At 38.2% G+C, this 26235-nt stretch overlaps 1 protein-coding gene across 1 annotated transcript in view; it reads right to left on the bottom strand.

Moving 5' to 3' along the window:
• The window catches only part of LOC126457736 (uncharacterized), a 347274-nt gene that overhangs the window by 153584 nt on the left and 167455 nt on the right, over positions 1-26235 (bottom strand). Inside the window, exon 5 of the mRNA XM_050094281.1 lies at positions 16026-16176. Within this exon, the coding sequence (XP_049950238.1) occupies positions 16026-16176 (151 nt within the window). The remainder of the gene's footprint in view (positions 1-16025; positions 16177-26235) is intronic.

Here is a 26235-nt window from a genome sequence, read left to right as displayed (position 1 = left end):
GAACATTCAGTCACTATGTTATTGGATAGTAGGATACTGAAACAGTCTGTCTGTGAAAAATATTTTACGGTAGAGCTGAAACTGGCCATCGTATTGCAAATGTTGACAGTAAATGTCAAACAAGCCAAATTATTACATTGGTGCATAAGTTCATAGCATTTTCATTTTGCATATTCTTATTCCTGTTGCTTTGCATTTATTTATCGACTGTCATTTTTTATTTGCAGTTCACTGCTGCTATTTGAGTTTACATATTGTCATTTGGCATTTGGAGTTAGTGAATGAAGCTGTGGACACTATAAAATTGAGTGCCAATTGGAGAAATCAGAACATTTCCAATATATTCTTCTGTTTGAGTTCAATAGAGGGGTGACAGCAGCGGAGGCAGCCAAAAACATATGCACCATATATTGGGATAATGCCGTTGGACAGAGCACAGCAAGAAAATGATTTTCTGATTTTAAGGGGGATCATTTTGACATTAGTGACTATCCATGTTCAGGATGAAATGAAATGAAATGATCGTATGGCATTGTTGGCCGGGAGGCCCCATGCGGGGAAGTTCGGCTGCCGTATTGCAAGTCATTTTTAGTTGATGCCACTTCGGCGACTTGCGAGTCAATAATGATGAAATGATGATGAAAGACACACAGCACCCAGTCATCACGAGGCAGAGAAAATACCTGACCCCACCAGGAATTGAACCCGGGACCCCGTGCGCGGGAAGCGAGAAGACTACTGCAAGACCAAGAGCTGCAGACCACGTTCAGGATGATCTTTGGTGTTTGATTAAGATTGTTTAAACACATTAAACCACAATGATCCATGTCAGTGTACTTGAGAGCTGGTAAATACAATGAAATCTGATAATTCCACCATTGCGTGACATTTGCAGGCAATGGGGAAGGTTAAAAAATTAAGTGTATGGGTACAGCATGTTCTAAACCAAAATCACGAAAATCAGTGGGTGGTCATATGTGCATGTCTGCCTGCTTGTCAACAACTGGCTTGTGAACTATACCAACCATTCTTATTCCGTATCATTATTGGTGACGAGGAATGGTGTCTTTATGCTAACATAAGGAAAAAAAAGAGGACTGGTTGAGCCGAAACAAAGCAGCAACTCCTCATACAAAGACATGAGTGCATCCACAAAAGAGAATGTTATGTATCTGGCAGAACAGTGACAGTTTGGTGTACTACGAATTTCTTCAAATGGTTAAAATGGCTCGAAGCACTATGGGACTTAACATCTGAGGTCATCAGTCCCCTAGACTTATAACTACTTCAACCTAACTAACCTAAGGACACCACACTCATCCATGCCTGAGGCAGGATTCAAACCTGCGACCATAGCAGCCGCGCGGTTGTGGACTGAAGCGCCTACAACCACTCAGATACAGTGGCCGGCGAATTTCTTCCCTGAGGTGTAAACATCACTGCTGACATTTGTTGTTAACAACTGAGAGGTCTTGCAGATAAAATCCAAAAACAGTGACCAGGAGGACTGCATGAAATTATGCCCATGTTAATGCCTGCCCACATTTTGCTAGAATGACAAAAAACACTATACAGAGAGTGACTGGGAAGTCATTCCACATCCACCATTTTCACCTGATTTTGCACCCTCAGATTTTCACCTTTTCTGCCCTCTATCAAACAACCTTTAAGGAACTTTATTTCCAGATAAAAATGTGCTGCCAACATAGATCGACGAGCTCCTCGCCTCAAAATTACGTGATTTCTACAGTTGCTGAATCAAAAAGTTATCCCAGCATTGACTGACTGTTGTAAATAGTGAGGGAGAATAAATTATTGATGACTAAAGTCTGTTACGTGTATCTGTTGCATTTATTAAACTTATGGAAAAATGCTATGAACTTGTGCATCAAGGTAATAATTAAAAGTTTTGTAGAGAAAATTATTGGACCATTTCCCATAAATCCAGTTTTACCATGTTTCAAAGAACTTTCTCGTGGGACACTGAGTGCTGACTATAAATCAAATGTAAGATAACCTACCAATGTGTTTCTTGAAGTCAAGTGGTTTTTAATCCTGTCATCAAGTCACCTCCAAAATGACTGTATGATTATGAGCTGCAATGCCAGAAGAAGAAAAATATTGTCCTGGATGTATGCCCAAGAGACACTGGAATAATAGACAGGCAGTTTGTGCAATTAACTACCAACAAATGTTACCTTGTGGTTGGTGACAGACAAACTAAAATCCTACAAACACTGAAGACGATATGGATACATGAAATATCTTGCAGTATTGCATTAATTATTGGTCAAGAATAGAAGCAAATCCTCATAAGGGTAGCTCCCCAACCACTATCCCATTAGCTCTTACGGGGAGGGGGGAACAACATAGTGTAGTCAGGTGTTTTGCTTCAGGAAAGTGATTTAAAAGTTGGTAAAACGTAGGTTTTTAACAGGGTCAGAACTGGATCTTTTTTTTTTTTTTTTGGATACTTACAAGTCGACATTCATCATCAAAAATATTAAAAATACTCCATACTCCAACGTCTTGCCCCCCCCCCCCCTGCCTCCCACTCCCCCAATGAAATATCGTATGGATTCTCTAGAATCCTGATCTACCTTGATTGATTATTTGTGGTGTTATCAATCCTGTCTCAGAAATACAACAACACAAAGCAAAGGTTGGATATTCAGGTACTTTGATACACCTGTGCAGCTTTGCTTTCATTACCACTCACATCATCATAGATAAAATTTGTATCTATGTGCTCGAAAAATGAAAATACCACCTAAAGTCAAAAAGAACATTTATTGGGTGATTCACTACTGTTGCATACATTGAAATGTTGAAGGTAGACTGAACTCAAACATACATGAATGTGTCCACAGCGAAACATCCCATCAATAACGTAATGGGAGAAACAGCAAATATACTTGTATGAATAATATCAGTCAATATTTAACAACACAAATTTTAATTGCTGGTCATGAATTTGGAATTTATCTCAAAATGCAACTTCATTAACAGATCGAATTGAAGGATTTTCCAACATACATTTATTTGGATGATTTTTCTTGTTTTGGTGCGATGAACCCACCAGTAAAGATTTTAAAAGTACTTTTGATATGCCTTATAAACATATGAATACCACATCACAGTGAAAAGTTCTAAATTACCCTGAGGAAGCTCTTGAACAAAACAAAAAAAGTTATGGTGTGTGATAGGGAAGACTTTCAATACAGAGAAAACATCCTGAAATTTGCCATAAGCAATTTGGAGAAACTACAGAAAAATTAAATCTGGATGATGGATGACAATTTGAACACTGGTTTTCCCTAATGGAATTACAGTGTCATAACCAATGCACCACTGTGCCCAGTATGGGAGCTGAATACACAAAAGTCTTGACTTCCAACCAGGGACAACATTGCACAGACCATAAGTGGCCTAAAGAATATTATGGCTTTGAGAGAAGGTGGGGTTGCAGCCAATGTGATAAAAGTGGTATGTGACAAGGTGGCAGACAATGTGACCAAGGTTATCTGCCAGATTTTGAGTACAAAAAGTCAGCACAACGGTGAAAGAATGTGTCCTCGTAGCCTTTCACAGTGGCAAGCTTCAATGAAGTCTTCTCAGCGATGGAAGAATGTGATCATAGTGCAGCATCTGGAAACCTTCCAGAGAGTGCCAGAGTGATGCATGCATGGAAGGCATATTGAGCAGCTACGTCCCACCATTCCGTCATCAAAGAAGTGGTCAAAATTAGAATAAATAGCAACACTTTTAACAGAGATCAGGTATACACATTTAGTAGGGCATGGGGTTGGGCTTGGGCTTGGGCTTTGGACATCGAGCTAAAGCAAAGACATGGGCTTATAGGGGCGCTGACTTAGAGGAAATATTGGTGGGGACCATACTAGGGGTCTTGCCCTGGGTTGTTTTCTAAATTTTAGATGAAAAATAGTGAGTTTTAAAGTTTTTTATGCATTTTAGAGTCATATGACCAACATTAGAACCCCAAAAACTGGACTCTTAATAACTCAACACTCTGGGAAACTCGACAAGCCTGACACATTTTTTTGGCTTTGAAAAAAGAAGCAAAATATAAACATGCATGGTATTTTTGTAGAACGTTAATATAATTTACAGTAATAATCATGTTTAGAGACTATTGAAGAGCAGTGAATATATAGCTCTGAAAAGCCTGAAATTATGTTTAAATAAATCCTAAACTATCATTAAAAGAAGAAAACATAAAATATTGCTGTCGCACAGTAATAGCACTTCGATTAATAAGTGAAATAGTTAATTTAAGCTTACTCTGAATAAGGCTCAGGGTTCATTAAATAAAAATAATATCTCAAACTTAATGCTTTAATACAGTCAATAAAGTTAATACAGTGTGCCTAATACTTTCAGCCAAAAAGTATGTAAATTGCAGGTTTTAATTTGTTCTTACACCCTAAAAATATTTAAGTATTTAAAAATACTAATACAGTACTATAGTAATACAGCACTAAACTAGTAGTAATATTTTGAAATTGAAAATTTAACAATATGTAAGTATTTAATTCTCTATTTCATAAAGATTTTTAATATTGCTCTAAATGCCAGTATTAGGGCTAGAGTGTCTTTAGAAAGGTGCAAATGTCAACCGTCTGACTGGATTACTGAATATGAAGTCACTGATGACTGGTCAGATATCCAATTCATCCAAAACATCTCGGTTGGCATGAACAATAGCCAAGTTGACCCATTGTGGATTGGAGATATAACTTCAGATGTCTAACGGCGCTAAATGACCGTTCTGCTGTTGCTGTTGTGATTGGAACAACTTGGAGAAGCTCAATGCACTTCATTACTTCACATAACATTTCTCCAACTGCAGGTTCTTGTGTAATGTACGAGGGCAGTTCAATAAGTAATGCAACACATTTTTTTTCTCGGCCAATTTTGGTTGAAAAAACCGGAAATTTCTTGTGGAATATTTTCAAACATTCCCGCTTCGTCATGTATAGTTTCATTGACTTCCGACAGGTGGCAGCGCTGTACGGAGCTGTTAAAATGGCGTCTGTAATGGATGTGCGTTGCAAACAACGGGCAGTGATCGAGTTTCTTTTGGCGGAAAACCAGGGCATCTCAGATATTCATAGGCACTTGCAGAATGTCTACGGTGATCTGGCAGTGGACAAAAGCATGGTGAGTCGTTGGGCAAAGCGTGTGTCATCATCGCCGCAAGGTCAAGCAAGACTGTCTGATCTCCCGCTTGCGGGCCGGCCGTGCACAGCTGTGACTCCTCCAATGGCGGAGCGTGCGAACACACTCGTTCGAGATGATCGATGGATCACCATCAAACAACTCAGTGCTCAACTTGACATATCTGTTGGTAGTGCTGTCACAATTGTTCACCAGTTGGGATATTCAAAGGTTTGTTCCCGCTGGGTCCCTCGTTGTCTAACCGAACACCATAAAGAGCAAAGGAGAACCATCTGTGCGGAATTGCTTGCTCGTCATGTGGCTGAGGGTGACAATTTCTTGTCAAAGATTGTTACAGGCAATGAAACATGGGTTCATCACTTCGAACCTGAAACAAAACGGCAATGGAGTGGCGCCACATCCACTCCCCTACCAAGAAAAAGTTTAAAGCCATACCCTCAGCCGGTAAAGTCATGGTTACAGTCTTCTGGGACGCTGAAGGGGTTATTCTGTTCGATGTCCTTCCCCATGGTCAAACGATCAACTCTGAAGTGTATTGTGCTACTCTTCAGAAATTGAAGAAACGACTTCAGCGTGTTCGTAGGCACAAAAATCTGAACGAACTTCTCCTTCTTCATGGCAACGCAAGACCTCACACAAGTCTTCGCACCCGAGAGGAGCTCAGTAAACTTCAGTGGACTGTTCTTCCTCATGCACCCTACAGCACCGATCTCGCACCGTCAGATTTCCATATGTTTGGCCCAATGAAGGATGCAATCCGTGGGAGGCACTACGCGGATGATGAAGAAGTTATTGATGCAGTACGACGTTGGCTCCGACATCGACCAGTGGAATGGTACCGTGCAGGCATACAGGCCCTCATTTCAAGGTGGCGTAAGGCCTTAGCATTGAATGGAGATTACGTTGAAAAATAGTGTTGTGTAGCTAAAAGATTGGGGAATAACCTGGTGTATTTCAATGCTGAATAAAACAACCCCTGTTTCAGAAAAAAAATGTGTTGCATTACTTATTGAACTGCCCTCGTACTTTCTTACATCATGCATGTTTTTTAAAACCAGTTGTTTTTCATTAGCAATATTGGCTAACATATTCAAGTACAAGCACAGTCTCTCAATGTCTAGGTCATTTTTGAAAAACTCAGTTGATTTTTCCAAATTTTTTTCACCTCTGTTTAGTAAAAGCAAGTATTCTTGTTCAACTGCAATGACCTGTGTGAGTCCAGTTGAAGCAAACCGCTAAGTAATGCATGATTACAACATTTCACAAACTTCAATGTATATAGCTTCGTAGTATTCCTTTGGGGTTTTGAAAATGTGCAGTCAGCTGGCTTCATTGTTTTCAGACTTCTTTGGTACACTTCGATTCCAGGGAAGTGAAGGATCATCAACTTGTGGAGGTTTTCCTTCTAAACATAATTCCCAAAAGTATTCAAAACTATCACACCTTCCATTCAATATACAAATCAAGCCCTCATATATTTTTTCGGGATCAGCAACACTTAGATGAGGGCATTGAATTTTTTCATTGACATCCTCTACTGGGTTCATAGCATGGTAATGAAGACATAAAAAGAAATAAGTCTTGAACTGCAACATTCACTCATGGTAGTCTGCACGTTTGTAACCTGCCTCTGTTTTATCCTCTGCAGAAAATTTTTCAAAAAACTCGAGATTTTCTTCAAAGTTTTTCAATATTCTCAAGATACTAGAAGCTCACATAGTCCATCGAGTTGAGCAAAGAGGTCGTAGACCAGCTTGGTCGTTGTTGCTCTCACAGCGCATGCTTCTGAAAAGCTCCATCCTTTTGTTTGGTTCCCAGACGATGTTTATTAAGACCTTGGCTAAAGCCATAATATCCATCATAGACGTAACATGATGGAGACTGTCTACAACTGCCAAGTCTAAACTGTGGGCAGAGCAGTGCACATAATATGGTTTTGGTTGTATATCTAAAACTAACCTTTTTAGTCCTTTGAACTTATCTCTCATATTCGAGGCACCTCATAGCACTGTCCTCTTAAGTTATCCATTGACAAATCAAACGAGCAAAAACATCTTTTAAAATACTAAACAGAGTTTGTGATTCAGTGTTGGGGGTCTCATATAAGCCAATAAAGTCTTTGTTGATGATTAAGGAATCATCGACAGTACGAATACAAAATGACACTTGTTCGTGAATCAAAGAATCACGTGTTTCATCAACCACAATAGAAAAATGTTCAGTCTTCTTGATTGAAGCTAATACCTTTCTCAACACAGACTTTCCTAGTAGATTAATGATATCATTTTAAATATCGTGGGACGTCCACTTATACCCCGAATGCCCTAAAAAATCTTTAAACTCAGATATGCCATTCATTAGGAGTTCCAACAACTGAAAAAAATTGAGTTTACATCTTTGTGCCTGCTAACTGTTAGTCCTTGTTGGCATAGAAATTGCTTGGTAGTAAAAATTGTGTCAAGAGCTAAATGGCGTTCACTATCTAACTGTTCATTCAATTGGGACACTTCGGTTATTGGTATAATTTTGTTTCAGAATATCTTCTTTATGGGTAAACGTATTTTCATGAAAACCAAATTTTTCCAAAGCCTTTTTCCAATTAGAAAACTCTATGGAAGTAAATGCATCTTCTTTTTTTGAAGAAAATTGTAATAGATTTTTAGCATCTGCCTCTTTGCAGGTTTTGCAAAAAACGTTTTCGGTAGATGCTTCATATTCTAACCATGTATATTTGATCACCCAAGACTTCTGAAATGATCTTCCCTTACTGGATTGTCCAGGTTTTGGCTGTGAATGACTCTCGCCTGAAGACGATGAAGCAATTGAAGACACAATAGTTGTTGGAGGTTGACTTGTAGCATCATCAACTTCCAAGCACGCCTCTTTGGTAACAAATTTATCCATTGCAAACTTAATTCACAATACACTAAGACACTAAAGTAAATGAATAAAATATAGTCATATAAAATAGTCCACAAGACACTAAAGTCGGGACTGCACTGCATGAAACTATCCATACTGAATGACTGCGACAGCAGGGTGGGCTTTATACAGCCGCAGCGTTGTAATGTCTCAAAGTGTCAAGGCAACGCAAGGCGGAGGGTTCCAGGTGCTTCTGCTCTAGTCCTTTTGATGTCACCATGGCCGCAGCACTGGCCTGCTGGCACCAGACTTTACCCGAAGGTTCGGACACTGGGACAAATTCTAAGTGTGCCCGCAGCATCGTAACACTATCATGATTCACACTACTTGTTTTCAGTTAACCTGCTTACTACCACAATAATTATTTGTTTTAACTCATTACTGAATGTGTTTTAAAAGGTAACTATTGTCAAACAAGGAAAATAAAGAATTTCAACATTATTTTGTGATTTTACAAAGTATAATATAATTAATAATTTTCTTAAATTATTGGGGAGGGGGGGGGGGGCACCACCCCCTCAAACAAATTTTTGAGGGGGCTTGGGTCCCCTCAGGTTCCATGGAGTCGGCGCCTGTGTGGGCTTGACGTTTGTGGGGAGGCAGGAGCAGCAGTTTTAAGCATGATGCAGGTCCTACTGCAGGATGGAGCTGCTAGGCATTGTGCAACTTGTATTCCATGCATGTGTCACTCTAGCCCTTTCTGGAAAGTTCCAGACACAACCATTACTTCTGTATAAGCAGGACACCATGCCAGACCCGGCAGTCAGTGATTTTAACTCCTGATGACAACAGCAGAGACAGCTATTGAAAGCTCAAGTGTTTTATTTGAAGGGAAGAATGTGATCATAGTGCAAAAACATAAGAATAGGGATAAAAGGGATGAAAACAATCTTGAAGAGAGTAGAAGAACAGACAGAATGCAATGTTGGAGACTATTAGATGAGCTCTGCAAAGGTAAAAGGCCTTGTAGAACAGACCTATACCCTAAAGAACCAATAGTAACAGGACATTAAAGAACAAAGAGATGATGTTAATCTTGGTGGACTTCACTAAGGTATATGACTCCATTGACAGGCAGCGTCTTGAAAAAATTCTGAAGAACTGAGTATTAGATGGCACTATATGGTAACTAATAACTGAAATTATGACAGACACAAAGGCAAGGGTAAGGTTCAGAGGAGCACTATCAGAAGAGTTTGAAACCAAGAGTGATGTCAAACAGGGAGACAGCATGTCACCAAAATTTTGTTCAACATAGCACTGGAACAAGTAATCACACAGTTGAGAGAATGAATACCAAAAATGTGCACGGAGACAAAAAGGATAACAGACCTAGCCACCGCAGACATACTGACATTCAGTGAAGGAACTGCAAGGAAACAACTCAACAATTTATGAAGATAAGTAATTAATTCTGTAATAGCAGTCAATTAAGTTAATAAGAATGTTAATTAGCGCCTATTTCATCTTATCTTTTGAAGGCTTCACTTGTTTCATTGTATTTCTCAAAAATAAATAAATAAATAAATAAATCTTACGGGCCAGTTTCCACATGCTTTAGACATAATTTTCATACAAACTAAAGACATTTGCATAACTATTAAGTGAAGAACTTAAGTAATTTTCATTACATACACATTTAGTAATGCCATACCTACTAGGGGCATTAAAGGTTTTAAGTTGTATCTTTATTTTATTTTCAAAAATCCGTATTAAGCATATGCAGTTTTAAGCCTAATTTTTCAGGTACACAAGTTCTGAATTTTAACATTATTTCCAGTGCATTATGTTACTATATTAATAGTACAGAGATATACATATTAAGTGTTCCACACAATCTTGGTGACTCTTGTGATTTGTAGTTAATAGAATATTTCTGTTATTGTGTAGATAAATTTTGTAAAAAGATTGCAAACAACCATGAGGGAGAAGTGTTTGAGCTGTTATAGGAAAATTAGTTCTGGGGTTCTATGCAGCTGTTGTGACAGATAGTTACATAGGGATGAATTTAGTGGTATGGGAATCTGGGAAGTAACTGGGTCTGTTGCATGGTGTTGCAAAGTATGTTCAAGGGATAGGAAAGTAGCTGAACAGGAAGGGAAGATTAGGGCCCTTAAGACTGAGCTTGATAGTGCTAGGGAGAAACTGATGAGGGTATGGAGGGAGAAGGGTGAAGACAGGAGCAACAGGAAGAGTATCTGAAATTTTCATCATTGGCACAAACAACAGATTTGCCTTGCTACCTCTGTTAACTAGGGAACAGGGTCAAAAGCAGACATAAGTGTAGTTAATACTCAACAGACTTTCACCAGGAAACTGACTGTTTCAAACCATTTAGGAAAGTTCTGTTGTTAGGAAGTGGCCAGCGAAGAGGTGTGGGCCAGACCTTACAGGAAAAATTAGGTGACAGATACTAGGTCACAAGTTTTTTCAAGCACAGAGCATTTCTTAGTCAATTTATATAGGGTGTAGGATCATTGTGCAAGGGTTTTACAAAGCAGGATCATGTCATGGTTGGGGGTGGAGCAGGAAACAGTATGTACAGGGATCAGGGCTACAACGCTGAGCATGACCTGGTAAAAACAGCATATGCAATGAACCATACAAATTTGGCTTGGTCACTGCTTACTTTCAGTACAATCAGCCACAAATAAACAACTCTGCTAGGAGGTCAATATAGAATCAGATCAGCTGCTTTGGGCAGCTACTTTGTCAGGCATAGGTTTGGTTCCTGTTGATGCTATTGGTAAGTGGGACTCTACAAGGCATGGCCTGCATCTCAATAGGAAAGAGAAGGGTAAACTGGCTGAGGCAATAGCAAAATCTTTAATGGAAGGGGGGGGGGGGGGGAGGCACTGAAACTCATGAGAGTACCTCTTTTTTAGGCTAAGATCAGTGTCCAATGATTCTGCACTGAATGAAATTACACTTAATGAGAAGCTCAGACATCCATATACTAGAGATGTTAAAGTATCACAAGATTCTCATAAGAGTACAGTTTTAACATAATGGTAGTCTATCACAAGATTCTTATAGAAGTACAGTGAAAAATAATGTCTGTATATAGCATCAGTATATCAGTGGATCAAAAAGCAAATTAGCTGAGATTCTTGTTGGTTTAGAAGGTTTAGAAAGTGACAGTGGAACAGATGTACTACGCCTGTCTTAACATCATATAGTCACATACCACAGAAAAGGTAAATGTAGGTCGTTGTAAGCTTTCAGTAAGTGTAAGTGAGACATTATGGAGAGAGGGTTGCCATATATGTTAAAACTTATCACAATGTGGAAAATTTAGAAACTAAAAAAGTTTATGTAGAGCCACCTATAGAAGTAAGTGTCTGTGAGCTTAAACCAAATAACTGTAGCTGTGCATATGTCTCTATTGGGAAATTTTCAATCATTTCTGAAAAACTTGGATTCTTTGTTGTGTGTGCTAAGTGTCAGACAGCGGGAAGCAGATTATTGTTTGTGGGGATTTCATTGTAGATTTTGTGATAGAGTCTGACAGAAAGCATGATCTTGAAGTATCACTTTGTTCTTTCAATTTAACACAGTTCTTGATTTTCCTACTCGGGTAGTATAGGAAAGCAGCACACTGATAAATAATAGTTTTATGGACCAAGATAAATTTAATCAAATAAAAATTTTTCCTGTTAAGAATGATGCGCAGCTAGTTACAGTATGTGACATAGCTCCATACAATAATGTGAAACAGTCTTTCAAAACAGTGTGTTCAATTAACTGCAAATTTTATATAAATCTTGCAACAGTTAAACTGGGATGAGGTGTACAGGGAACCTGATCCTAATTTAAAGAAACCTTCTAACAAGCCATGGGTTACTAAAGGGTAAAAATATCTTATAAACAGAAAAGGGAAATGTATCTTATAGTTAGAAGGAGTATAATCCAGAACCAGTCACAAATTATAAAAATTACTGCACTGTATTAAAAAAAAGTTATTAAAATCCAGAAATATGTGCATTATGTCTAATATTAGTACATCTGGTAACAAATTAAAGCATTTTGGAATACTGTTAATAGGGAAACAGGGCAACTGAGAGCACAGAAAGACTGTACATCTATCAAACTCAATGAAAAATTTGTTAACAAAAAGTCAGAAGTAGAAAATATTTTTAATAATCATTTTTTAAGTGTTGTAGGGAAAACAGGATCCAGCTGTTCCTATATATGGAAGAGACAATACCTAAGCAATTTGATAAAATTGAAATTCAGTCCACCTCTCCTCTTGAAATTAGGAAAATAATAAGTCACTCAAAAGAAAAATCTCACATGAAATTTATGGCATTTCCAACAGAGCACTAAAAGCTTGTTCCCAACAGGTAAGTAGGATTCTCAGACAGATATGTAGTAGCTCACACAAAGAGGCATTTTTCTGGAGAGACTGAGATATGCTATTGTTAAACCATTTCATAAAAAAGGGGATAGGTCTGATGCTAACAACTATCAACCAATCTCACTTCTGACAGCTTTATCAAAAATTCTTGAGAAGTAATGTATTCAAGAGTAGCTTCACATATTTGTAAAAATGAAGTACTAACAAAATGTCAGTTTGGTTTTCAGAAATGCTTTTCAACAGAAAATGCTAAATATGCTTTACTGATCAAATATTAAATGCTCTGGATAAATGAAAATCACACATTGGGATTTTTGGTGTTTTCTCACTGGCCTTTGACAGTGTGAATCATGAAATTCCTCTAGATAAGTTAAGTATTGAGGTATGAGTGAGACAGTGCACAAATGGTTTAATTCATAATTAACTAGAAGAATGCAGAAGGTTTAAATTAACAGTACAAACAGTCTGTAAAAATCAGCAGAGTTCTCTAACTGGGAAGGTCACCAGAATGGTGTCACAAAGGGTTGAGTCTTGGGTCCCTATTGCTCTTAATATATATTAATGATTTGCCACTCCATATTCATGAAAATGCCAAGGTAGTTCTTTTTTATGATGATAAAAGTATAGTAATCATGCCCAACAAACAAGAATCAGTGAGGAAATTGTAAACAATATCTTTCAGAAAATTATTAAAGGCTTCTTTGCAAATGGACTCTCACTAAATTTTGATAAAACACAGTATATACATTAAATGGCATAACACCACTGATAAATATAGACTCTGAACAGAAGTCTGTTGCTAAGACAGAGCCGGTCGGTGTGGCCGTGCGGTTCTAAGTGCTTCAGTTTGGAACCGCGTGACTGCTACGGTCGCAGGTTCGAATCCTGCCTCGGGCATGGATGTGTGTGATGTCCTTAGGTTAGTTAGGTTTAAGTAGTTCTAAGTTCTAGGGGACTGATGACCTCAGAAGTTAAGTCCCATAGTGCTCAGAGCCATTTGAACCATTTTGCTAAGACAGACTATTCAAAATTTCTGGGTGTTATGCATTAATGAGAAATTGAACTAGAAGAAACACATTGATGACTTGATGAAATGTTTAGGTTCAGCTACTTATGTTATTATGGTTATTGTAAATTTTTGTGATAAACATATCAGCAAATTAGTCTACTATGCCTATTTTCATATGGCATCATATTTTGGGTAATTTATCATTAAGAGAAACAGTAGTCATTGCACAAAAGCATGTAATCAGAATAATAGCTGGATCCCAACCAAGATCATCTTGCAGACATTTATTTAAGGAATTTGGGATATTCATAGTACCTTGGCAATACATATTGTCACTTAGGAAAATTTTTATTAATAACCCATCCAAATTCAAAAATAATAGCAAAGTGCTTAGCTACAATGCCACAAGAAAAGATGATCTTCACTATTCTGGGTTAAATCTGACTTTGGCACAGAAAGGGGTGAATTATACTGCCAAATGAATCTTTGGTCATCTACTAAATAGCATTAAAAGAAATACAAACAATAAAATTAATATATCTACATATGCAAAGATTAGACACTACAAAGCAACAGTGAGAATTGTGGTACTATGCAGCTGAGACAAAAACACTAGGAAGACATGGTGCAAAACTACTACAGGAAAGACAGACAAAAATACTGAGACCATAAGAGAGATGGATGTGAAGACTTGGGAAAAACTTAACGAGAGCCTGAGAATATTATCATGAGAAATTAGACTGAGAAAACCAAAATTTTTGGGACATGTGATCAAAATTAATGTTGATACACTAGCCAAAAGACAAGAAGAAATACAGGAAACAAGTGAGTTGCTGAACACAAGAAGGATTGGTCCAAATTGAGGATTAAAGTGGAACGTAAGGAAAACTGGAGAGTACACAGTGACCAGTACATCACAGATCAAGCAGTCAGAATAGAGAGTCACCAATGGAGCAGACAAGAGAGGAAGATGTTGCAGATCTGAGAAAATTGAGGATAAAGAAATTGTGGGAAAATAAGAAGAAAATGCAATCCTAAACAGAGCTACCCATATTCCTACACAGGCTACTACAAGAGAAGCAGGAAATCCCATCATTATATTTAGAATGGAATATTATGTACTCAACTATCGATTCCATGGCTATCTATTGCTTTTAATCTCGCATAGAGAAAGGAGTCAGAGGGTAAATGGGGAGGGGGGAGGGGGAGGTGGTGGGCAGCAGAGGTGCAAGGAGGTGAAAGGTTTGGGTAATATGTGTACAAGTTTTGATTAAAGGAGGAGTGTCAGGGAAAATAAATGATGGGACTAAGAGTAAGGGACAGATAATCAGATGGGGACTAACAGATTCTATGATAAAGGTGATTTTGCCACAGAATTTGCAAAAGAAATCTCTCAGAATAAATGCCATCAGTTGTTGCAAAACAAGTAACTTTCAGTGTTATCTCAGCAAACAACTCTACCTTCCACTCTAATGTGAAAGGAGGCCTGTTAAAGCAAACCATTAAAAAATGTGGATGTCACTGATTCCATCCCTATGTCTACGGAATTATACACAAGAAACATCATAGTGTGCCTGCACACTTGTCTGTTCAAAACTATGTAGTCTATGTCACTTAAAGATCCATGCCACAGTGCGGTAATAAAGTAAATATGTTGAATGGTCAATGAACATCAAAGAGAGAAACTCTGTAAGACAAATAATATGTTACCTTCAGCCTCTGAGACTCCTGTGTATAAAAGTATACATCTAAGGCCCATTACTTTCTTTAACAGAGCTTAAGTTACTTTTATTTCTTGCCATGTGATGCTCGGTATGGAAAGAGAAGAGAAAGAAAAAAGAAAAAACATGCACAGGTATTATGACCAGAGCCTCACACAATTAAAATAATGCCTTCAGCTACTTTCCATAGTAAAATTTGTCTGCATATTCTCCACAAAGCAACCTTACACTTTCATAAATCTCATCCAAAAACTGGAAAAACAGACATAAAATAATAATAGAGGAGCTATAGGATATTTATGATTTGAAACACCAAGATGGTACATTTCATATGTGTAAGGGTGGTTTATTTAAGTCACTTCAGACAATATCTGATATGGTTTCCTCAACAAGGACACCGCCAGCTATCTGGCTTCTTCTCATTAAACACATGTATATATAAACTTACAGGAACATGAAAACTATGCGCTATACTGAGACTCAAACTCTGACACTTTTCCCTTCATGGGTAATTTCTCAACTGACTGAACTCTCCAGGCACAACTCATGAGCTGACCTCACAGCTCTACTTTTGCCAGTAGACCTCTACTACTTTAAAAACTACACAGAAGTTCTCCTGCACACCTTGTGGGACTAGCACACCATGAAAAAATAACTTAGCCACAGCCTAGACGATTGTTTCCAGAATGAATTCATAGACACTCTTTTAGTCAGTCAAAATATAATATTCACTATTACTCTTCATAAACATTGTTTCAAATATTTAAGCATATAAATGTAAAAATATAATGGTATACATGAATATATTGATACATACCCAGTGTTGGGAGATTTCTTCACATCTGGCTCAGATCGCTGTGATATTTTCTTTGCACTTGATTTGCTTCTGGTACTGGTAATATTACTTCTATTGCACTGAGTGTTATTGGACGGTGATTTCTGTCTTGGAACTAATGTATCCTGCTGACCTTCAGAAAAGTTACAAAAAAATTATCTTAGATATGCCAAGAATTACTAAAGCAGAAACCAATATCAATAAGCATGGTTGGAGCAAAGTGCATCGAAGCACATTAGGTATGGTGTGAACCCTGTGTGAACAGCTTAACATTTTGTATTACATCTGCTGATGGCCAAATTAATCTTGTACATTTGTCACAGCAATATCAGTGAAAGGAGGTAATTCTAAAATGAGTGTAGGGTACCAAAGAAAATTACTGTTTTAGCATATGCATAAAAATGGATTAGTGTTCATCATAAATTTATTATATTTCATTAATAAAAGGTTAACACATTCTGCTAACTGATGAGCACAAGTATTTGATGAGGCTATATTTCAATCAGTATTCAGAGTCAGTGTTCCAATCAGTGACAGAATGATCCTATGTGCACACACAATTTTTAGACTCCTTAGAGAATCTCTGGAAGGAAGTGAATGGCATCAATATTCTACAAGAATCTCCTCTCAACTGTAATTAGGGAACATCAGTATCATCCATTACATAATGTAGCCCCAAGGGAGGTAGAGAGCAACAGCAATTCGACTGCTAAATGAAGAGGAGAGAGTGGTTTGGTGGAAAGAGTACAGTGAAGACTCTGTGAAGGGGAGGACTTGTCTGATGATGTGATAGAAAAAGAAACTGGAGTCAGTTTGGAAGACATTGAGGATATCGTATTAGACAGAATTTAAAATAGCTCCTGAAGACTTGGGATCAAATAAAGCAGAAGGGATATACAACATTCCATTGGAAGTCTTACAATCATTGGGGGAAGTGGCAATCAAACAACTACTCAAGTTGGTGTGTAGAATTTGTGGAGACTGATGGTATACCATTAGAGTATTGGTGAAATATAATCCACACAATTCTGAGGATAGCAAAGGCTGATAAGTGTGAGAACTACTGCACAATCAGACTAACTGTTCACACATCCAAGATGCTGTCATGAATAATATATAGAAGAATGGAAAATAAAACTGAGGATCTGTTTTATGATGATCAGTTTGACTTTGGCAGAGGTAAATGCACTAGTGAGGTTGTTCTGACTTTGCATTTGACAATGGAAGCATGACTGAAGAAAAATTAAGACACACTCATAGTATTTGTAACCTAGGAAAAACACTTGACAATGTAACATGAGGCAAAATGTTAGAAATTCTGAAAAAAAATTTAAAAAAAATAGGAGTAAGTTATAGCCTACAAGAAAAGACAGGATATCTGTGTGTGTGTGTGTGTGTGTGTGTGTGTGTGTGTGTGTGTGTGTGTGTAGAAAGAACCAAGAAGGAACAATAAGATCAGATGACCAAAAGTGAAGTACTTAGAGTAAAAAGGATGTAAGACAGGGATGCAGCCTTTCATTCCTCCTGTTCAATTTATACATCAAAGCAAGAAGGAACAATAAGATCAGATGACCAAAAGTGAAGTACTTAGATTAAAAAGGATGTAAGACAGGGATGCAGCCTTTCATTCCTCCTGTTCAATTTATACATCAAAGAAGCAATGACAGAAATAAAACACAGGTTCAAGGGTGGGATTAAAATTCAGTGTGAAATTATGTCAATGACAAGATTCACTGATGACATCGATATCCTCAGTGAAACTGAGGAAGAATTACAGGATCTGTTGAATGGAATGAACTGTCTAATGAGTACAGAGTAAGGATTAAGAATAAACTGGAAACATATCAAAGTAATGAGAAGCAGCAGAAATGAGAGTAGCAAGAAACTTAGCATCAAAACTGGTGATCATGAGGTATATGAAGTTAAGAAATTCTGCTACCTTGAAAGCAAAATAACCCACAATGGGTCAAATAAGGAGGACTTAAAAAGCAGACTATCACAGGCAAAATGGGCATTCCTGGCCAAGAGAAGTCTACTGGTATCAAATATAGGCTTTAATCTGAGGAGGAAATTTCTGAGAACATACATTTGGATCATAGCATTGTATAGTAGTGAATCGTGGACAGTGGGAAAACTGGAGCAGAAGAGAATTGATGCATTTGAGATGTACTGCTACAGAAGAATGCTTGGAAATTAGTGGACTGATAAAATAAGGTATGAGGAAATTCTCCACAGAATTGGTGAAGAAAGGAACATAGGGAAAACAATGACAAGAACAAGAAATAGGATAATAGTACATGTGTTAAGACATCAGGTAATAATCACCATGGCACTAGAGGGAGCTACAGATGGCAAAAAGTGCAGGAGAAGACTGAGGCGGGAATACATACAGTAAATAATTGGGGATGTAGGACTGAGATGAAGAAGCTGGTGCAGGTGATGGATTCAATCCAGTCAGAAGACTGATGACTCAAGAGAGAAAGTAGTCACTGATATCTTCCATGGATTTTCTTCAGTTTGTGATAGCATGCTGTAATACACCATATACAGCTTTTGGGTAGTTACCAACAAATTACCTGGCAATCAAAAACTGACCCCTCAACAAAACTAGAATATCTACATACACTGAAAATTGGAACACACAAGACTGAAGCAGAGAACAACAGGCATAAGAGGTTGGGTAAAACATTGAGAGTTGTCAGACAATGCTACAGTTTTGTGGTATTCCTGGTATCACTGTGTGGTCTTTCTCATTTATTGGAGAGATAAGAGCAAGTTTTTGGCATCCAGTGGAAGTGGGTTTTGTCCAGCCTGGAGATGATGAGTTGAGCTTTCTGTAATCCATCTAAGTGGTATGTGGCCAGAGTGTACAATGAATTAGTAAAACTTTGTTATCAACGAAGTTGCCTTTTCAATATGGAAAGTCTGAAAGGCTTTCAACATACCTGTACATTACTGTGTGTGGTGATGGAATTCTGATCAATTATTTTCTGGTTTTCCAGGTAAGCAATGCAGTTCACTAAGTATGCTCACACTCAGTAGGAAGAGGCCTCAAATTAGAGTATGAATAATGAGCCATCTGAAACTTGAGTTTCTCCCACATATAAAATTTTCAAATAACTTACAGGAATACTGCCTGTTGACATCTTCAACAACCATGAAGATGAACACACCATCCATTTAAAGGCACAAATGCAACAAGAGAGGACTGTCCAAGGAAATTTAAACTCATGGTAGATGGAGCTATGCCAACTGAGAACCATAACATGGCATATGCAGAATACACAACAGCAACCATAAACAACCAGTGCCACCACACAACCAAAGATGACTAACATCAGAAGTTATCAATAGTGAATGTTAATTACCAACGGGCATCCACAGCTCTCTGTCTATTCATTAGTGTCGCTGTCTCTCGATCATTGGTGCCCCAGCTTTGACTGCTGGCTTGGTCGCAGAATTTCTTCACTTGAGATTTAGGGTTTGTACCAGTCACATAATTTCATATCATTGTCACTGAAGCACAAGTCACCGAAGTAGTGTTACACGGAAAGAATTGCACAGGCGGCCCAACAACCCCAAACAGGGTTGTCTGGCCCATAATACCATGCATTAATTTCATTTTAAGCAATGCATGAGCAATTATCATTAATTCGGTCCCTTTGCCGATTGATCGGTGAGAGAGCAGAATTCCAAGCTGAATTAAGCAAAAAGGTCACTTGCTGATTTAATCTCAATGACTTCCTAAATAATTTCTGGAAGGACATGCCAGAATCTCTGTGTTTGTATTTATAGCAGATAAGAAGACTGCTTTGCATTTACACAGAGTGGTTCCTTATATTGTTATCTTACCATCCAACAAGAACAATGCTGTGGTTGTGTTGGATAAAGAGGATTATGTTCCCCAAGTTTTACCAGCTGTCAGTGGTGTTTTCATTCATCATGTGATGTTTATGTTCTGTACAGTGGTATCTGGTGAAAGTCAGCCAGTCAATATGCTATGGAAAGATTTCAACTTTGCAACAGCAATTTGCTCACCTGCTGTAAGCATGTGTGATGCTTATCACAAACAATTTTTATGCAAGTCACCCATAGTTGCTGAAAGTCATGATGGATGAGAACACTACCGACAATTGGTAAAACTTGATTTTAATTGACCATACTACTGGTTTCATAGTTTACAGCTGCATCTTCAGGTGCACCCTACATATTTGAGAATTGAGATACAATTATAAACTATATTGGAAATCTGTGCTATTATATGAAGATTATTTGACGACTTGTACTCACAGAAATTATTACATTAATCTACCATAGATGAACCCAACAGTCTTCATCAAAGTATTGCCGTTCAGAGAATATTGTCAATATATTTTTTTAAAAACTAGACAAACAAAAGCTACTTGGAAAGCCGGTCCACGTAACAGCCTCTACTAATGCTGCCAGGTAGATTTTACCAATATACTGGCCATTCATTGCCTCTGTGAGAAAAAGAAACAATGGCGCTTTCTTATCATCTCAAACAACACCTGGAAGGCACAGCTTGTAAGAGTAGGTCCTGTCTTTACCAGCCACCAGGAAACACTGACTATGCAGGTCAATAATATCTGTCACTTGGACACTGCAGCAATGTACATGTCACTAGGAGCACTGGTTCACTCCCTTGCAAAACAGTTAAATGTACATCAGTCAAAGTTTGCCAGAATGTTATGATGCCTTAAATCCAACTGACTATTCAATGTGTTTTGTACACACTCCTTTTTTTTTTTTTTTTTGTCTAAAAATTTTCACTTCCTCCAGTAGATTCAATTCCTGGCCTTTTTCTTTTCTATGGAGGATTACAAGATTTTCACCAAGACTTGTGTCTGCCCCCAGTAGCTAAGTCGTCAGCATGACAGAATGTCATTCCTAAGGGCCCAGGTTCGATTTCCGGCTGGGTCAGAGATTTTCTCCGCTCAGGGATTGGATGTTGTGTTGTCCTAATCATCTATTACTACCAATCTGTTTATGGAGGATTTTGAGGAAAATGCCCTGGAGTTGGTAGCACAGAAATGAGTATGCTTTGTATACATGTAAATGATAATCTTGTTTGGCCGCATGTAAGTGAGAATTTAAACAGATTTTTAGACTATCTGAAATCAATCTGTCCACATAATCTCTCCACTACGGAGCAGGAAAAAGGCTGGCTGCCTTTCCTTTCTTGACTTGTTGGTCAGGAGGAAAGCTGGTGGATGTTGGCACATACCATTTATAGAAAGCCAAGTCAAACTCATTTGTTTCTTTAGGCAGAAAGTTGTCCTCATTCAGCACTGTGTGAAGGGGCACTTCCTACCTTGATTCAAAGGCCTACATCCCAGACCTTGACAGTTTGTTAGCTGAGTAAGCTCATGCTGTTACTTTTCACCAGAATGGTTACAGTGAATGATAGATCATACACTTGTTGTGCTACTGATCAACCATGAGTTGATTGAGTAGACCAAAGTCTACTGCCTTTTTTGTTTTATGCAGATAGTATTTCCAACAGTATTGGTCATATAACGCAAAAACAGAGTGAAAAGTATGTTTCTCGAATACCACCTAAGGTTAGGACCATTTTAGAGTCTGTTTACCACATCCATTGAAGTTATGGCATGCTATAGATCAATTAGACCATCAGGACCGTGGAGGACTGGTGTATAGAATATAAACGTCACACACACACACACACACTTACAACAAGTGAGTAAATCCAGTGTTGTAGAACATTGCCTTGGCAATGGTCATTCTGGTGAATGTAACAATATTCTAACATAAATTTTCATCTATTGGGGTAGTATTATTAAGTAAGCAGTTGAGGTTAAATTAGAACTAACCTTCTAATTAGAGAGAGAGGTTTTTCCTTAGATTATGCTTGGAATCTTGTTCTGTTCCTGGTCAAACAACAGAGAGATAGAGTTAATGCTGTTTATAGGAGGCCAAGTCACACTGTTTGTAATTAAAATTCACTATTGAAACTTCTGACATTGGTCATCTTTGGTTGTGTAGTGGCCCTAGTTGTTTACCTGTGTGTGTGTGTGTGTGTGTGTGTGTGTGTGTGTGTGTGTGTGTATGTGTGTGCACGCGCGCGCGCGTGTGTGTGTTGTCTTTTTGAATACGGAATAGCGCTCTCATGATTCATTTGTGACAAGCGATGTTCACATGTCAAAATATTGGCAGTTATTGAAGATGTCCCCTCCACATGAACCATGGACCTTGCCGCTGAGGGAGATTGTTGCACGCCTCAGCGATACAGATAGCTGTACTGCAGGTGCAACCACAATGGAGGGGTATGTGTTGAGAGGCCAGACAAACTGCCATTCCTGAAGAGGGACAGCAGCATTTCCAGTAGTTGCAGGGGCAACAGTCTGGATGATTGACTGATCTGGCCCTGTGAAATCAACCAAATAGCCTTGCTGTGCTGGTACTGCGAATGGCTGAAAGCACGGGAAAACTACAGCCATAATTTTTCACGAGGGTGTGCAGCTCTACTGTATTGTTAAATGATGATGCCACCCTCTAGGGTAAAATATTCTCGAGGTAAAATAGTCCCCCTTTCGGATCTCTGGGCAGGGACTACTCAGGAGGATGTCGTTATCGGGAGAAACAAAACTGGCATTCTACGGATCGGAGTGTGGAATGTCAATTCCCTTAATCAGGCCCCTAGTTTAGAAAATTTAAAAAGTGGAATGGATAGGTTAAAGTTAGATATAGTGGGAATTAATGAAGTTCAGTGGTAGGAGGAACAGGACTTCTGGTAAGGTGAATACAGGGTTGTAAATACAAAATCAAATACGAGTAATGCAGGAGTAGGTTTAATAATGAATAACAAAATACGAACACGGGTAAGCTACTATGAAAAGCATAGTGAATGCATTCTTGTAGCCAAGACAGACACAAAGCCCACACCCATCACAGTAGTACAAGCTTATATGCCAACTGACTCCGCAGATGAGGAGATTGAGGAAATGTATGATAAAAGAAATTTTTCAGTATTTAAGGGAGATGAAAATTTAATAGTCATGTTGACTCTGGACACAATTTATTGGCTTTTAACTGCAGATTAAAACTGAAGAAACCGCAAATAAGTGGGAATTTAAGGACATGAGACCTGGATAAACTTAAAGAACCAGAGGTTGTCGAGTGTTTCAGGGGGAAGGGAATACAGTAGAAGAAGAATGCATAGCTTTGAGAGACAAAATAGTGAAGATAGCAGAGGGCCAAGTAGGTAAAAAGAAAAGGGCTAGTAGAAATTCTTGGGTAACACAAGGGATATTGCATTTAATTAAAGTAAGGAGAAAATATAAAAACTGAATAAATGAGGCAATCAAAAGGGAATACAAATGTCTAAAAAGTGAGATCGACAGGAAGTGCAAAATGGCTAAGCAGAAATGGCTAGAGGACAAATGTAAGGATGTAGACTCATATCAGCAGGCGTAAGATAGATACTGCCTACAGGAAAATTAAAGAGCCCTTTGGAGCAAAGAGAACCACCTGCATGAATATCAAGAGCTCAGATGGAAAACCAGTCCTAAGCAAAGAAGGGAAAACAGAAAGGTGGAAGGAGTATATGGGGGGTCTGTACAATGGAGATGTACTTGTGGGCAGTGTTATGGAAATGGAAGAGAATGTAGATGAAGATGAGTTGGGATATATGACACTGCATGAAGCACTTGACAAAGCACTGAAACATGGCCCCCCAGAATAGACAACATTCTGTTAGAGCTACTGATAGCCTTGAGACAGCCAGCCATGACAAAACACTTCCACCTGGGGAGCAAGATGTATGAGACAGGCAAAATACCTGCAGACTTCAAGAAGAATACAGTAATCCCAATTCCAAAGAAAGCAGGTGCTGCAGGTGTGAAAATTACCGAACTATCAGTTTAATAAATCATGGTTGCAAAATATTAACATGAATCCTTTACAGAAGAATGGAAAAACTGGTAGAAGCTGACCTCTGGGAAGATTGGCTTGGATTCCAGAGAACTGTAGAAACACTTAAGAAGAAGCTTTTGACAATGCTGACTGGAATACTCCCAAATTCTAAAGGTGGCAGCGGTAAAACACACGGAGCGAAAGGCTATTTACAATTTTTTCAGAAACCAGATGGCAGTTACAAGAGTCGAGGGGATGAAAGGGATGCAGTGGTTGAGAGGGGAGTGAGACAGGGTTGTAGCTCATCCCTGATGTTGTTCCATCTGTATACTGAGCAAGCAGTAAAGGAAACAAAAGAAAAATTTGGAGTAGGAATTAAAGTCCAGAGAGAAGAAATAAAAACTCTGAGTTTCACCGATGACACTGTCATTCTGTCAGAGGCAGCAAAGGCTTGGAACAGCAGTTGAATGGAATGGACAGTGTCTTGAAAGGGCAATATAAGATAAAAATTAACAAAAGCAAAATGAAGATAATGGAATGTAGTCAAATTAAATCAGGTGATGCTGAGGGAATTAGATTAGGAAATGAGACACTTAAAGTAATAGATGAGTTTTGTACTGATGGTAGTCGAAGTAGAGAGGATCTAAAATATAGACTGGTAATGGCATGAAAAGAGTTCCTGAAGAAGAGAAATTTGTTAACATTGAATACAGTACTTGTATGGAGTGTAGCCATGTACAGAAGTGAAACATGGACGATAAACAGTTTAGACAAGAAGAGAATAGAAGCTTTTGAGATGTGGTGCTACAGAGGAAAAGAGAAATTTGTGGTACAACCTGACTAGAAGAAGAGATTGGTTGGTAGGACACATTCTGAGGCATCAAGGAATCACCAATTTAGTACTGGAGGGAAGTGTGGGGGGTCAAATTCATAGAGGGAGACCAAGAGAATACAGTAAGCAGTTTCAGGAGGTTATAGGCTGCAGTAGTTTTCCAGTAGTTACTCAGAGATGAAATGACTTGCACAGGACAGAGTAACATTGTGTGCTGCATCAAACCAATATTTCACTGAAAACCACAAAAACAACATTGAAGGTGTCACTCAGTTGTATGCCTATAAGTTTTCTGAACAATCAAGTGGTTGGAGTTGTTACTTAATGAAAGTAATGGACTTGCTGAGGTGTAAATGAAATTGTTAAAGTACAATTTTTTTCTGTGTAAAATTGAAGTGTGATGTTTTCACTTGACTTTTTACCTACTGCTTTGAACTGTTATCGTATTTTGTAGACATTACTTGCACAAATTGTTACAAGGTAGCTGGAGACAATGTAGTGGCTGATAGCAGTGTATGTACTGCAGAACAATGGTAGATCTAAGAATCTTTCTGAATGCAGTTTGGTTTATATTGACCAATTACTTATTTTGGAGTAGTGACAAATTTAGCCCTCTCTTATGGGTCAACATCACCTGTTGAGCCTTATTTACATGGTTTTTAATCATGAAGCAGTGCAAAAAATTGGTTCGGATCTGCCAACAAATTTTTTATGTTTATATTTGATGACAAACTACTGTTTCAAATATTGAAATCTATTCTTGAAATTAAACTTAACTGTGATTTAATAATCTACGAGAGGTAATAGATAGGTGTGTGACACATGGAAGTTTGAGTCCATTCTGGGAGCATGCTCAGATAGCCTGAATGGTAAGGAAACTGGTCGCAATAAGCAGGAAATCCAGATTTGAGTACCGGTCTGGCACAGATTTTCATATGTTGCTCTAGGTAGTACATCTACACCTAATACAGTTGAATTACGAGAACAAACTTCAATAAATTTTTGGTAGTTAAATCTTGTAGCAATGTTGCATAATTAGGCTCACATCCTGCATGTTATTCAGACTGTTGTCAAAAGTGAGAATTCTTGTGATGCCACAAATGGGACAAATGAATGTTTCAATATTTTTATTTAAAGTGAACATTTTACAAAAGTTAGTTATGTGGACCAACAGGCAAAAACCCGAAAAATGTGCAAAGGTATGAGTCACATACCTGCAAATTGTGTCAATAAAATGATACTGTATCTGCATGGATAAACAACTGCAAATGTTGTGACAACAGCTGTGTAAAACACAGTATGACGTGCAGAGTAGTAGGAAAGAGAATAATGGAAAATCCTGGATGGAGCAGTACGTAAAATTAAGGAAAGGCGACCACTCAACTATACTAGACTGATGTATGGAGCACAGAAGAACATGACAGAATGCAGCATTCACACTAGCTTTCGAGCACTCTTTTTCCCACA

The sequence above is a fragment of the Schistocerca serialis genome, chromosome 2 (assembly GCF_023864345.2).
Source record: "Schistocerca serialis cubense isolate TAMUIC-IGC-003099 chromosome 2, iqSchSeri2.2, whole genome shotgun sequence".
In the NCBI taxonomy this organism is placed as follows: Eukaryota; Metazoa; Arthropoda; class Insecta; order Orthoptera; family Acrididae; genus Schistocerca; species Schistocerca serialis.
The sequence above is the reverse complement of the archived record's forward strand: the minus strand, read 5'-3'. Positions and strand labels throughout refer to the sequence as shown.